Here is a 13,310-nt window from a genome sequence, read left to right on the forward strand (position 1 = left end):
AATGGAAAAATTCAACTGTTCATGGCTTTCAACTTCCAGGAGAAATCAAGTGAAATAAAATTGAATAAACTTAAATTGATCTTAAATGTTCAAGCGTAAGCAGTCATTTGATAAATATGCCTCAAAGTCAGTAAGAGCTAACAATAACAAAAACTACATTACTATACAAAATACAGTATTAGTATACCTAACTGAAGGTGGGATGGTAAATAACAGTTTGACAAAAATGTGTAGGCTTTGTGATTATTATTATTATGAATATTTATTCATTCTTATCTTTGATTCTGCTCTTCTTGCCCAGTACAGTCTTTGTTTATGCTATTAATATTAGTTTTTTAGTTGTTCCCATTTAGCTTAAAAAAGTGAATTTTTTCCCTGTTTAATTTTGAATGTTAAAAATGTGAGAAATAATCAAAGGAAATCCAAAGATTATTATAAGAAACATCACTGGGTAGTCAGAATAAGTACACTAATAATTTCCAATTTTGAATTCAATGTACATTTTACTTAAGTTTATTCATATATTTATTGAAAAAATCACTATGATTTTTACTTTAAAGTTAGGAGCCACCATCCTAAAAAAAAATATAATTTTACAGAAAGTAAAAATATAACTCTACACTATAGTTTATGATAAATCAGGATTATTTTATACATTTTTGAAATTAGGTTTACAGAAGAAAACTATTTCAGTTTGATCTTAAAGTACAGGAAATAGTTACTTAACACCTTATGTACATCTGAGTAACAAGAAGTACCATAATTAGGCCAGTATAAATTATCTGACTTTGAGGCATACTCCACATTTACTTCAAATTACATTACAACATTTGACTTAATCTAATACTATACAAATATTAGTTCCGAACTTTGTGCAATGCTGTCCTTAACTACAAAACTTAACAAGTTGTAATCAACAATGCGGTGCCAGTTTATAAAACAACTGATCGGTCGCAAGGGCATTGAAGAATTTCTTAACAACCCTCAATTTCGTTTTGAATACTTTCGATGCCATTTTTTCAAGACACACACACGGTTACCTTCTCAAAAGACAGCTATACTTTAAATCCTATTTAAAAATCGAATACCATACTTACTTTCTATTCCGTCCAAGCACTAAGCAATCTGAAGTAGAAATCATCCCTGTAAAAACCTTGTTAACGGGAGAGACGTGACGATAATTGTCGACAGAGCACCACTCTGCATGCACTGAGTTCCTACGTCGCTACGAGTCCAACGTATAAAATAGTGGAAAATATGAAAACCTATAAAGAGATGCGTGTTATAAAACAAACAAAATTACAGTGTTTGAAAGGTACGCACCTGGTCGAGACACGACTCACTTTTACCGTGCACTAAGAAAGTTCGTCAACCGGATCGTAAGGTCCACTGGACGACGGTTGCGATTCCTGACTGTGTTTATCGTCCCCGATACCCGAGTCGAGCCGGGTGTCGCACAGTCTTATCCTGACTCGTTGGCCAGGCAAAACTGACCGTGACTCGACTGACTTTCCATCTGGGGTGTCTTGTCGCCCAACTTGCGGCAAACGAGTTTCCCCCACCACCATGATTTGAATGTCCATCTCGCTCTTTGAGTTGTAACTGACATCGTCTTTGGTCTCAGGTGGTTCGGAAGAGTCTGGTGAAGGAGAGGGGGATGGTTCCGGGTGGGGGTAAGGGGGAGGCACCAACAGCACTGCGGGGGCGACACACTCGGGAGATATGTCTTCTGATGGTGGTTCTGCCTCCTGTGGTGATGCCTCTAGCTCAGTCAAGCTCATTAGTCGTCTGCAGCTTCCACCGGGTGCGGTGAGCAATCTGGGGACGGACAGCAGGGAGGGCGACGGAGAAGGAGTTGTGAGCTCCACTACAGAGCGACGCCTCGTGCTGGAGTCACTTGATACTCGGCGTACCGTTGGTTTTCTCAGGTCATCCGAGAATAACTAGAAACAAAACAAATTTCAGGATTGATTCCACTTAAAATAGATTCTTAGATTGAACTGCCACATGGACAATTCAAAAGAGCTTTTCTAATGGCTGCCGTATCAGTGTCACTTTTGGTTATAGCTTAGAGCAATAGTTCAGTACATCCCATTATTTGAGGGATAACAGTAAGAAAAAATAATCTAAGCACATCCCAGATCAGTTAGTTGTAGAATTACAGAGTTACATAGTCATAATACTGATGGATAAATTCTTCAAGAAAGGATTGGCAAGCAATTTCGGGCCAACAAAAGGGGGCATCAGCATACTAGTAGAATTATTATTAGTTGGCCATGGAACGATAAGCATCTTAAAATTGTAGGGCTCATCCAAACAGACCAATGCAGATTTTTAAAAACAGAATAGAATTCTCCCAAACATTTGTGGATTATCCAGATCTATAACGAAAATTTTTTATATTCCTAGGAAAGAAGAAACATAATGTTCTACAGCTGTTTTTTTTTTTTAACAAGAGCCAATGGCTGATGGGATTACATGAGGGGTGTTACAAAAGGTCAAAGTAGCAAGGGTATGCCCCAAAGGCCCTCCCATAAAAAGAGACACAGAAGAGATGACGAGAAAAATGATGGGAATGTGCTATCCAAATATGGTTGTGAACACCTAAGATTCAGGATTGCCAAACTAACCAAGTTTGGTATATGAACTTAAAATAACAATACAAATTCCACTGACCCTGTTCCCAGAGTCTATGTTGTCCTTGTCCTGAGATGTAGTGTACACGGTGGTATATCCCATGGCTGGGTAGGCAGGCGGGATCAGTGCAGGGCCTGTTAGGGTTTGTCTTCTTCTGTTGTTTTTCAGGAATAATTCTTCTTTATTTTTTGTCCAAGAGCTCCTACGCTTTGTACCTGCATGAAGAATATTTCAGTAGTTTAATCAGTCATTTTCATTATTTACTGAGCGAAACATAAAGTTATAGTATGTTATTAAGTAAAGTAAATCTGGATGAAGGGAATATTCCTTTGACACCCTAAGAGGTGGAAAGATCAAGCAACCAAAAATAATATGAAATAAAGTTGATCAAGAAGACACACAGGATCAGAAGAAATAAAGGCAGTTAGTTGGTGAGACCTTCTTAGGTGCAAATAGCCATGAGAGTATGTAAACAAATAGGGGGACTACTTGATGTTAGTAGGGCTTAAAAGTAGTTATAGTGCTTGTCTTCAATTCTGAAGTTTTGTAGGTTAGATCCCAGGATGGGTCGGTCCTCAAAGAAGTAAGGTACAGAGGGAACCTTCAATGGTTCACTTAAGTGGTGTCTAGAATTAGTGCTGGTGTCTAAAGCAAAGTCCAACAATGCCCCCCTCGCCCTCATGTACTACAACGATCACGGTGATGGAAGACCCTGTGTCTTTTTAAATAGGAATATCCGCACAGTGCTCACTGCTCAGGTTCTTCCTTGCTTGCCACAAGTATAATTCCAGCACAACAAACTAGACCTCAAAATTTACGGTTGTTCCAAAAGGGTGTTTTCTCTGTGCCTTACTTCTCTGTGATCATTCCTTGAACCAAGATGCCATTGGTAATGGGGCTATTAAATTATTGATACTATATCTAACAAAAGGTTAACGTTAGATATAGATTTAGATACTAACAAGACCAAAAATTGGAGCATTTCCTCGACAAAAAAGCATAACATGCTAACGATGTTTAAACACACAAAAATATAAACTTTTAGACTAACCTCTAGATGGGCTCTCCTCGCAGTAGCTGGAACTGAAGGTGAAGTTCGCAGGAAGGCTCAGCACTTTGGCGAGAGGTCGGTGGATCGCGTCCTGTTCGAGGGCTAACTGCATGCAAAGTTCTTCTTCTTCCTCCTCCATCTGTTCTTGCGCCAGCTCTCGCTCAAGTTCTACCTCCATGTCCAACTCATCCTCCATCTGCAGATAAATGGATTAATGTAAATCTTACAAAAGAGACTTGTGTTCCTAAAAGTAATATAGGGCCTAATTAAAACGTTAATATACTGAAATTAACTTAAACATTTTGTAAATCACCCTGAGCGAGCTATGAAATTATTTTGACAGTTCAAACAATTAGCGTTCACAATCATAATAATTGAAGCTGATTGAGTAATATTTCTTTAAAAAGTATACAACATTTCAGCTTCTGTTAAATAAATGTGAATAATTAGTGGAATGAATTGAATTAAACACAAGAAAATCATTCCCTTCAATTATTGAGCTCCAGAATCTGAACAAAGACACCTTAAAACTCATACCTGTTTGTGAGATTCTTCCAAATGCTTCATGAGAACAGCGACCACAACGTTGACCAGTACAAACTGTGCCATGAGTACGAAGATGACAAAGAAGATGGGAGCGATCCCTGCGTGTACACAGCAGTTACGGACACAGTCCGCTTGGTCATCACAGTCGTCACGCAATGTATCCTGCGCAGAAAATAGTTATGTTGAAAGCATTAAGATTAGAGCCCTTATCTGTTTGTGTAGCACAACATGAGCGGAAAAAATAATTTTGTTTCTTTTAAAAGATGTTATCATCATTACTTGGACATGCCACTATTGTGTTTCAGGTATGAAGTAAGAAAAATATTGAACATGGCCAAATATAGTCAAAATTGGGGTGGACAAAATTAATTATTATATAGTCTTTTCTCAAAACTGTAGAGATTTTACTCAGTTTCAGAAGTAGATTTCACCCAAATTACATTGGTTACTTATTGGGTGGGAAAGTGATGCTGTAAAAGTAAAAAAAGTAAAGTATTTATTTATTTACTTTCATGATGGCATTCTAGTTTACTCTGTAGTATTGACTGGAAGGGAAGTTCCAAAAGCTGTCCCAAAGTTAACATTTAAGTTACAGTTTCATGTAGTCACTGTTACCATTATGATGCCATCGCAATTATTCCCAGTAGCTACTCGGAACAGTGTCAGGAAGGCTTTTCCAAAGCTGATTTAGTGAGATACCAAATTAAATAGCAGAATTAAAGTGTAGTCACAGTAACTAGCAGTCACTGTTACCTTGATGATGCTGTTCCAGTTATCCCCAGTAGCTACTCAGAAAAGTGTCAGGAAGGCCATTCCAAAGTTGCTAAAGTGAAATACCAAATAAAATAAAATAACATACTTACCATGTAGTCACAATTACTAGCAATAACTGTTACCTTCATGATGCCGTTCCAGTTGTCCCCAGTTGCTACTCGGAACAGTGTCAGGAAGGCCATTCCAAAATTACTGAAGTGTGCGTGTTCTCCAAGACCTTGGCAAGGCTGTTCTTCACTGCACTCTAAACAAAAAAAAGTTTCTATTTAATAACAAGTTCATGATAAAAATTTTATTTTATACACACTAATTATATTAGAGAATGAGAATAGCTATTTATGTATCAAGAGCGCAAAGTATGTCACTGCTGCTCGAGAATTGTAGATGACTGCACAAAGCTTTAACTGAGTGTGGCCATATATTACGAGAGCGACAATGACTGTTTGTGCTCGTAATACACACAAGATTTTGTCTACCACCATAATTAGTAGAATTATATCTCACAGATTAAATTTTTTAGTAGTATATAAAATGTCATTAGGGTTAGGCCTATGTTTGATTTTTTAAAGTTTTAAAGTGTGTTTCTAAAGTTATGTTTTTAATCTGTACCATTAATAAGTATTGGTAAGTTAAGTGATGTATGGATTTCATAACCCAAAATTATTATTTTAAACTGTCAATTATAAATTATTCAATTTTAATTTATAATTCACAGTTTAAAATAGTATTTAATATTCGTTATTTTGAACTATTAATTATAAACTCAATATTTTACATTAGTTGAAAAATGAATAACTTTACTCTTCACTACATGGTTGGTGATGGAAACTGTTTATTTAGAAGTGTCTCATTTTTATGCCATAAATCTCAATCCAGATACAGTGATATACGATGTAACGGTTAAAATATTACGAGATCAGAAAACGAGAGTTTAGGCGATTTCAAATGGCCCGCGCAGAGTCATTAGTTCACAGAGCGGCCACGCACTGCGCTAGCGTCGCGACCCCTATAAAAGCGGCGCAGGACAAGGCTCAGTCGGACTTGATTGCTGGGCGAATAGCTAGCAACATCTCCCTGGTAGGGCGAGGGCGGAATAGCCCGGTAATAACCAGTGGTGGAATAACCCTGGAAGCGTCGAATACTAGGGTTAGGCTGAGGGCGGAATAGCTCTCGGGCCCGCGGATATAACGAGACGATAGGTCGAGGGCGGAATAGCCCGGTAAATAAGCCAGTGGTGAAATAACCCTGGTAGCGTCAAATACTAGGTGTTAGGCCGAGGGCGGAATAGCTCTCGGATCCGCGCATATACATCGCGAAACCGTAGGTCGAGGGCGGAATAGCCCGGTAATTAGCCAGTGGTGAAATAACTCTGGTGTCGTCGAATAGTAGGTGTTAGGCCAGGGCAAAATAGCTCGTGGACCCGCGACAATCGAATTGGTTAATTAATTGTAAGTAGGGATGGACGAGATTGGATTTTGAGTTCGAGACGAGACGAGACGAGATTTTTTATTTCTCATAAAATTTCGAGACGAGATCGAGACGGGATTTCCCTTCTCATACACAACGGGAAATGCACGTTCGGAATTTTTACCTGATTTTGTAACATTGTTAGATGACTGTTTAAATAGAAAAATAATGATAATAGGCAAGAATATTTACAATCTTTTATTAAAAAACATCAGCATAACATTTTTTTATTAATCACGCCTAAATTATTAAAAATGCCTACAATGAGGAAATCAATGAGGTGATCTAAATGTTGATATCCTCAAAACCCATGACCCCGAAACTGTTGAATTGATTAATCTCCTTAGATCATTTGATATTTATTGTGTTCATGAAACCCCAACCAGATTTAAAGCTTGCCTTGATGTTGTAGCCTCAAACATTACATCTGACCATGTTGAGGTTAGGTTACTTAACCAAGATATATTGTCGGACCATGCGGGTGTATGGACCACATTTACCCTGGATTCCTTTACTTTTGACGAAAGTAGAGATAGGCCCAGTCTAAAAAAAAGAGAAGTAGAAAAAAGCGCATCTTATCTCATGAGAAAATTAATGACTATAAGCAAATGCTATTATCTGCAAACTGGATGGGTATCTACACTAATGATGTAAATATATCTGTTAATGTGTTTTTAAATATACTGTCTATGTACCTGAATTTAAGTTGTCCAAAAATGTCTGTAAATAGTAGTTTTAAGGGAAAAAAGGGTTCACTGGTAAAATGGTTTACGCCTGATCTAGAAAATATGCGTAAATTACTCCTTGCACTGTACGACAAATGGAAAAGCACATGTGACCCAGATGACAAATTAATGTTTAGCAAATTTAAGGCACAATATAGGCAAGAAATTATAAGTGCAAAAATAGAAGCAAATGGTAGGTTTATAAGTAAATCGACAAATCAATGTAAAGCTGCTTGGCTGGTTGCTAAAAAGGAAGGTAACTTGGTATCAACAAAGAAACAGATTATACCAATTTCACCTGAACAAATGAATAACTTTTTTGTTAATGCTTCCAATGTTCAAGGTAATGACCAATCTGTAACTAATACTGATTATAAAGAGTTTTTAAATAATAACATAAATCTAGATTGTAGTATGCCTAGTATTAACTTTAAGGTCAATTTGGTTGATGTAAATACTGTTATGTGTGTTGTAAATAAAATGAGTAACTCTAAATCTGAAGATGTTTACGGATGTCAAACTTTTTAATTAAGAATATAATTCATGTAATTGTAATACCACTAACTTTTATTGTTAACTTAGTTCTTAGCACAGGCATATTCCCTGAATGCTTAAAAGTGACAAAAGTTACACCCATCTTCAAAAAAGGTGATGTAAACAAACCTGAAAACTACAGGCCAATTGCAATCGTTCCTATTATAAGCAAGGTTATAGAACACTGTATTGTAACCAGCTCAATGATTATTTTGTAAGTAATAGTTTGTTTTATCCTTTTCAGTTTGGCTTTAGGCCTAAACACTCGACAATAGATGCTGTTGAAAAAGTAGTTGAATAATGGCTTTGAACAAAAACTCACTGTAGGGTCATTGCTTATTGATTTAAGTAAAGCTTTTGACTCTGTATCACACAAAATCTTATGTGACAAGCTAAAGTCTTATGGAGTAGCTGATAAGGAATTGAGGTTAATTCAAACATATCTCCAAAGCAGAAAACAGATGGTTAGCTTTAATAATATGAATTCCGAATACCTAGATGTTACAGTAGGGGTACCACAAGGCTCTGTCCTTGGTCCTTTTTTGTTTTTAGTTTTTGTTAACGATTTTAGCTCTAATGTCTCTACTTTTTCTGTGTTGTATGCTGATGACACCACCCTGGTACAATCTGATATAGATTTAGTGGGTGTTCAGAACAAACTTGACATAGCCTTGATGGAGTCAAAATCATGGTTCTCTGCAAATATGTTGGCTGTGAATGAAGGTAAAACAGAGCGCTTAATTTTTACACTAAGGAACCATTGTGATTTAGATTTAGATAATGACTTGTTCAAGCCTGTAAAACTGCTGGGTATTACTCTGGACAGTAAACTCTGTTGGGACGAACATGTACACAACTTGTGCAAAAAACTTGCTCGTGTTACCTGTCTTTTAAGAAAACTTAAAACTTGTGTTAATTCTGATGTTCTTTTTATGGTTTATTTTGGTTTGTTTCATACCCATCTTATTTATGGTATAAGACTATGGGGCAATTCACCATCAGCAAAAAAAGTGTTTGTTTGGCAAAAAAAAGCAATTAGGGTTATCTGTGGCCTAAATGAAAATGATTCATGCAGAACAGTCTTTCCTGAACTTAGCATATTTACTCAACCTAGTCTGTTTATTTACTATAATCTTATATTTGTTAAAAACAACACCCATATCTTTCAAAAAACCTCTACTATTCATTCTCACAACACCAGACAAAAAGAGGACATTGTTAGACCTAGTATTAGACTTGATAAGTATTATAAGAGCCATAGTTACCATCAAATTTTAATTTATAATAAACTGCCAACCAATGTTAAAATGTTACCACCTAAGAAATTTATCCATGTTATTAGCAAGTGGCTTAAAGTTAAGGCATTTTATACCACTGAAGAGTACCTGAGCTGTGACCCTCAAGACATTATCTATTGATTTTATATACTTTGACGACACCTATTGTATACTGCTTATTTAATGGTGAATAAATTCTTGATTCTTGATTCTTGATTCTTGAAACATAGTGATATCAGTTAGGATAGAACTGAAGACTAGACCTTATCCTAAAATAAAATAAATCATAAAATAAAATATTAATTTTTATAAAATAGTTACTTGTTTTGACTTTTTTTATAGTAATAAAACATTCCTCACACTGCTAACACTTAACAAAACTTCTGAAATGTTATTAAAATAATTAAAGTAATATTTACATTTGAAGAATTAATTAAATAAGAACGCCTTCACAAAGGAAACGCAACTACAACACACTCCTGTATTGCGGGTATTGCATTGACTTTCTGCAGGCGTTTTTAATTTTTTTTTTAATTTTTTTTTTTTTAATTCTCGTCTCGATAAAAATCTCGGCCAAAAAAAATCTCGTCTCGTGTAACGAGATTTAAAATTTCCCGAAATTTCGAGACTTGACCATCCCTAATTGTAAGTATAATTGGTTTTAATTCCAAAAGTGAAACACGGTATATCCATTAAGTAGAGGTTTTATTTTTTATTTTCGAAGTTAATATTTTAGTTAATTACGACCAGTGTTTCACTCAAGGAATTAACGCCTAATTATTAATTTGTTTAAATTAGGGCCTAACCCGGGCAGTGATGAATGTGTCATTGACTGAAAGCTGATGCTTTAACGACCATATCTGAGCCCATATTTTAAAAACTAAATACTATTATTATTACTACTAACCCTGGACATACTCAGTTAGATTAGCTATCCGAGGCCGACAGTACAATTTTGTCCCAGGACGAAATTGCACCGTCACAAATGGTGCTGCGAACAGGGACTTGGTAATTATATAGTTATCGATCGTTAATTTTTGCCATTTTTGGCTGGCGCCCGAACGATTTGTTTTTCAGTGAGTAAGAACGGTAAAAATCGAAAATGCGAGTTTTACAATTGTTCTTAAATATTTGGTCTTATCTTCTCTGGCCCGTATACTACGTAGTTACTCCGAGTAAAACTGTTGCGGAAAAAACTCTCAGGACTACGTCGAGCACCGTGAGTAGTGCTACAAGTACGGGTGCAATATCGAAAACGACCAAATCAATCGAAACGACTAGTACTTCAACGATTACTACTACTACGAGTACTGGGGCAATATCGAACACAACCAAACCGATTGAAACGACTACTGCGACAGAAGCGATAACGACACAAGCTGTAGAATTAAGTTCGAAAACTCCGCCGGAAGAAGATCCTAGGACGAGTTGGATAAGGTCGTTAAATAAAGACGAGCTTAAGCGAGAGATGGATAGGTTTGGGTTAGATTCGTCGGGAACAATGGACGAATTAAGACGCCGATTCTCGAAGTTTTGGAAAGAGGGAATTTCCCGAGGAAACCAGCAAACTCCAACTAATGATTCGGAAGGAGAGACGATTTCTGTAACGGGAAATCAGTTGTACGTTAGGCCTAACTCGATTGATGTGCCTAGTAAAATACCAGGTCACGTGACCACGAGCGAGGTTAATAAAATTAAAGAAATTTTAGGAATGCCAGAATATGTACCGTTCGAGGAATTGTGTAAATCAATTGCAAATTTAACACGACGATCGACTACTTACGATACTAACGAGCCAACACAGCCAATGCGAGGCACGGGCGGATTAACTTACAGCTCGTTGCCTATTATGAGTACGCAAACAGTTACGTCAAATATGCCTACTGTTAGCAAAATGCGACATTTGCCGGACGAATATAATACTACGCCATCAGTTTGTAGTATTGTTAGAAAATGGAATGTGAAGTTTGACGGACATAAAGATCCCATATCATTCCTCGAACGACTTGACAAATTAATCGAAGCATACCGGATTAACGATGACGAGATACTTAAAGCACTTCCCGAATTGCTTACAGGTACCGCACTTTTATGGTACAGTAATGGGAAAGATTTCTGGCCAACATTCGCGACGTTTAGAGATAGTTTCGCGCTACAATTTCTGCCACAGGGTTATCAGCGAAACCTTGATGAGGAGATAAGGCGGAGAACACAGGGCGAAAAGGAGCCTTTTAGGGACTTTGTAGTTGCGATAACGACGTTAATGAGAAGGAAAGGCGGGCTTTCGTTACAACAGAAACTCGACATTATTTTTACTAATATGCGACCGGACTATAAGTTAACGATGAGGAGAGGAGAAATATTCTCTCTTGAGGACATGATTACACAGGCGACGCATGTTGAAAGTTATATGCGCGACAAAGCGTTATATCGTCCGCCACCGCCGCCGTCGATGGCACTGGTACCGGAAACAGCTTATCAGCCACGAAAGCAAACAGAAAAACATTTTGCACAATCCGTCATTAATGTATCAGAAATAAATACACACGAACACGAGAATGAGGGAATGGGTGACGATGTAAATAAATCATTACATCAATTACAGAATAAAGCTTCTCATAGAAAATACGATTTTAACCAGCGGTGGAATAACCGCATGGTTAATAAAAATAGCGATAACTACAATACAGGTAGGCCGAATGCCGCGCATACCGCAAATATCGGGACTATAGGAGAATGTAAGCAGATGAAACAAACTGCACGACAACCGATCACATGCTGGAATTGCGATAAAGTAGGGCATTTATACCGAGATTGCCGACGCCCAAAAGTTTTAAAATGTTTTAACTGTAAAACTGTGGGTATTAAAACAGTCAATTGTAGGTGCAATCTGGGAAACGAAACTCGGACTCTGGTGGTAGGAGCTCATTCCCAGGTTACACAAAAACCCTCTAGTTGGAACGATTGGTTGGAGCGTATTAAATATTCCTGACAAGTTTTGGGTCAGTCAAAGATCCCACGGAAAATTGGCCGTACGTTGCGATTTCTATTTATGGAAAAAGCTTTTTGGCTCTTTTGGATTCTGGGGCAGCTATGAGCCTGATTAGTTCCAAAGTGGCGAAACACTTGGTAAGTTGTGAAATTAGGCCTAAGCCAGTTTCTATTGAGACTCGATTTGCGGACGGTACTACAGCGAAACAAACTGAGCTTTTCGAGTTTGAGGCTACGATTGACGATAGGAAAAACGTTTTAAATGCGGTCCATCTACCTTCGCTGACTAGTGATGCTGTTTTGGGAGTAGATACGCTACATAAACTAGGCTTGATCACGTACAACATTAAAACTTGTCATTTGAAACAAGATGACGAATTTCAGGACACGAATCGTAAAGAGACTGATAACAGAGTTGCCGATGCTTTGTCACAAAACCCCGTTAAGCAGCCACCGGCTGAAGATGTACGAGTCACAATCCGTCCCGTAGTCGCGCATTTCAAACCTTCGCTACAAACCTCAAAGGTTAACGAGCAACCAAACCCAGATCGTGGGTATCATACTTCGTTTGTGAAAGTAAGCAAATGTCCTTCCTCATCCGAGAAATATACTTCGGAATTAGGAGAGCCAGAGCGTGAGGTAAAACATGCCAAACGGATACGATGACGCCCAAAAGAACCTCCGAACTGCCTTAAATAGACAGGCTAACCTACGGAGGAGGGATGTGCGGTACAATGTTGTTCGGTCCGTTCTAAAACGAACTCACGTGCTCTCGTCAAAAACCGAAGCTATTGCGAGTCGATTAGTGCCGAAATATGAAGGGTCCTGTTATTGTCATAGGTCGGTACAAAGTACACCCCCCGAATGGAAATAGAAACAAGTATTTCGAGTTAAGGGTCTTAGGTCTTTTCTAGGACGGCATGACGATTTGATGTTGAAAAAGCGTCTTTAACATCACAAGAATATTGTTTTATTTTGTACGAGAGTTTTCATTTCAGTTACTTGAGATGATGGCACCCATTGTTGATTTCTCTGAAGTGAGAGAATTTTTTTTTTCATTCATTTTTTTTCTCACCCCGAACTAAAGAGGGGGTGTAACGGTTAAAATATTACGAGATCAGAAAACGAGCGTTTAGGCGATTTCAAATGGCCCGCGCAGAGTCATTAGTTCACAGAGCGGCCACGCACTGCGCTAGCGTCGCGACCCCTATAAAAGCGGCGCAGGACAAGGCTCAGTCGGACTTAGGGTTAGGCTGAGGGCGGAATAGCTCTCGGGCCCGCGGATATAACGAGACGATAGGTCGAGGG

General features: G+C 37.8%; 1 protein-coding gene across 1 annotated transcript in view; it reads right to left on the reverse strand.

Annotated features, from left to right (window-relative positions):
* Positions 1-1,355: 1,355 nt before the first annotated feature.
* LOC129000314 (voltage-dependent T-type calcium channel subunit alpha-1G-like) overlaps positions 1,356-13,310 on the reverse strand; it is a 167,071-nt gene continuing 155,116 nt past the window's right edge. The window contains exons 34-38 of the mRNA XM_054427276.1: positions 5,131-5,252; positions 4,226-4,396; positions 3,689-3,884; positions 2,677-2,852; positions 1,356-1,943 (exon numbers count right to left, since the gene is read on the reverse strand). Of these exons, the coding sequence (XP_054283251.1) occupies positions 1,356-1,943; positions 2,677-2,852; positions 3,689-3,884; positions 4,226-4,396; positions 5,131-5,252 (1,253 nt within the window). The remainder of the gene's footprint in view (positions 1,944-2,676; positions 2,853-3,688; positions 3,885-4,225; positions 4,397-5,130; positions 5,253-13,310) is intronic.

This window comes from Macrosteles quadrilineatus, unplaced genomic scaffold (genome assembly GCF_028750875.1).
Source record: "Macrosteles quadrilineatus isolate MER2022 unplaced genomic scaffold, UCM_ALF_1.0 Scaffold_8__2_contigs__length_117827958, whole genome shotgun sequence".
NCBI classification, from domain to species: Eukaryota; Metazoa; Arthropoda; class Insecta; order Hemiptera; family Cicadellidae; genus Macrosteles; species Macrosteles quadrilineatus.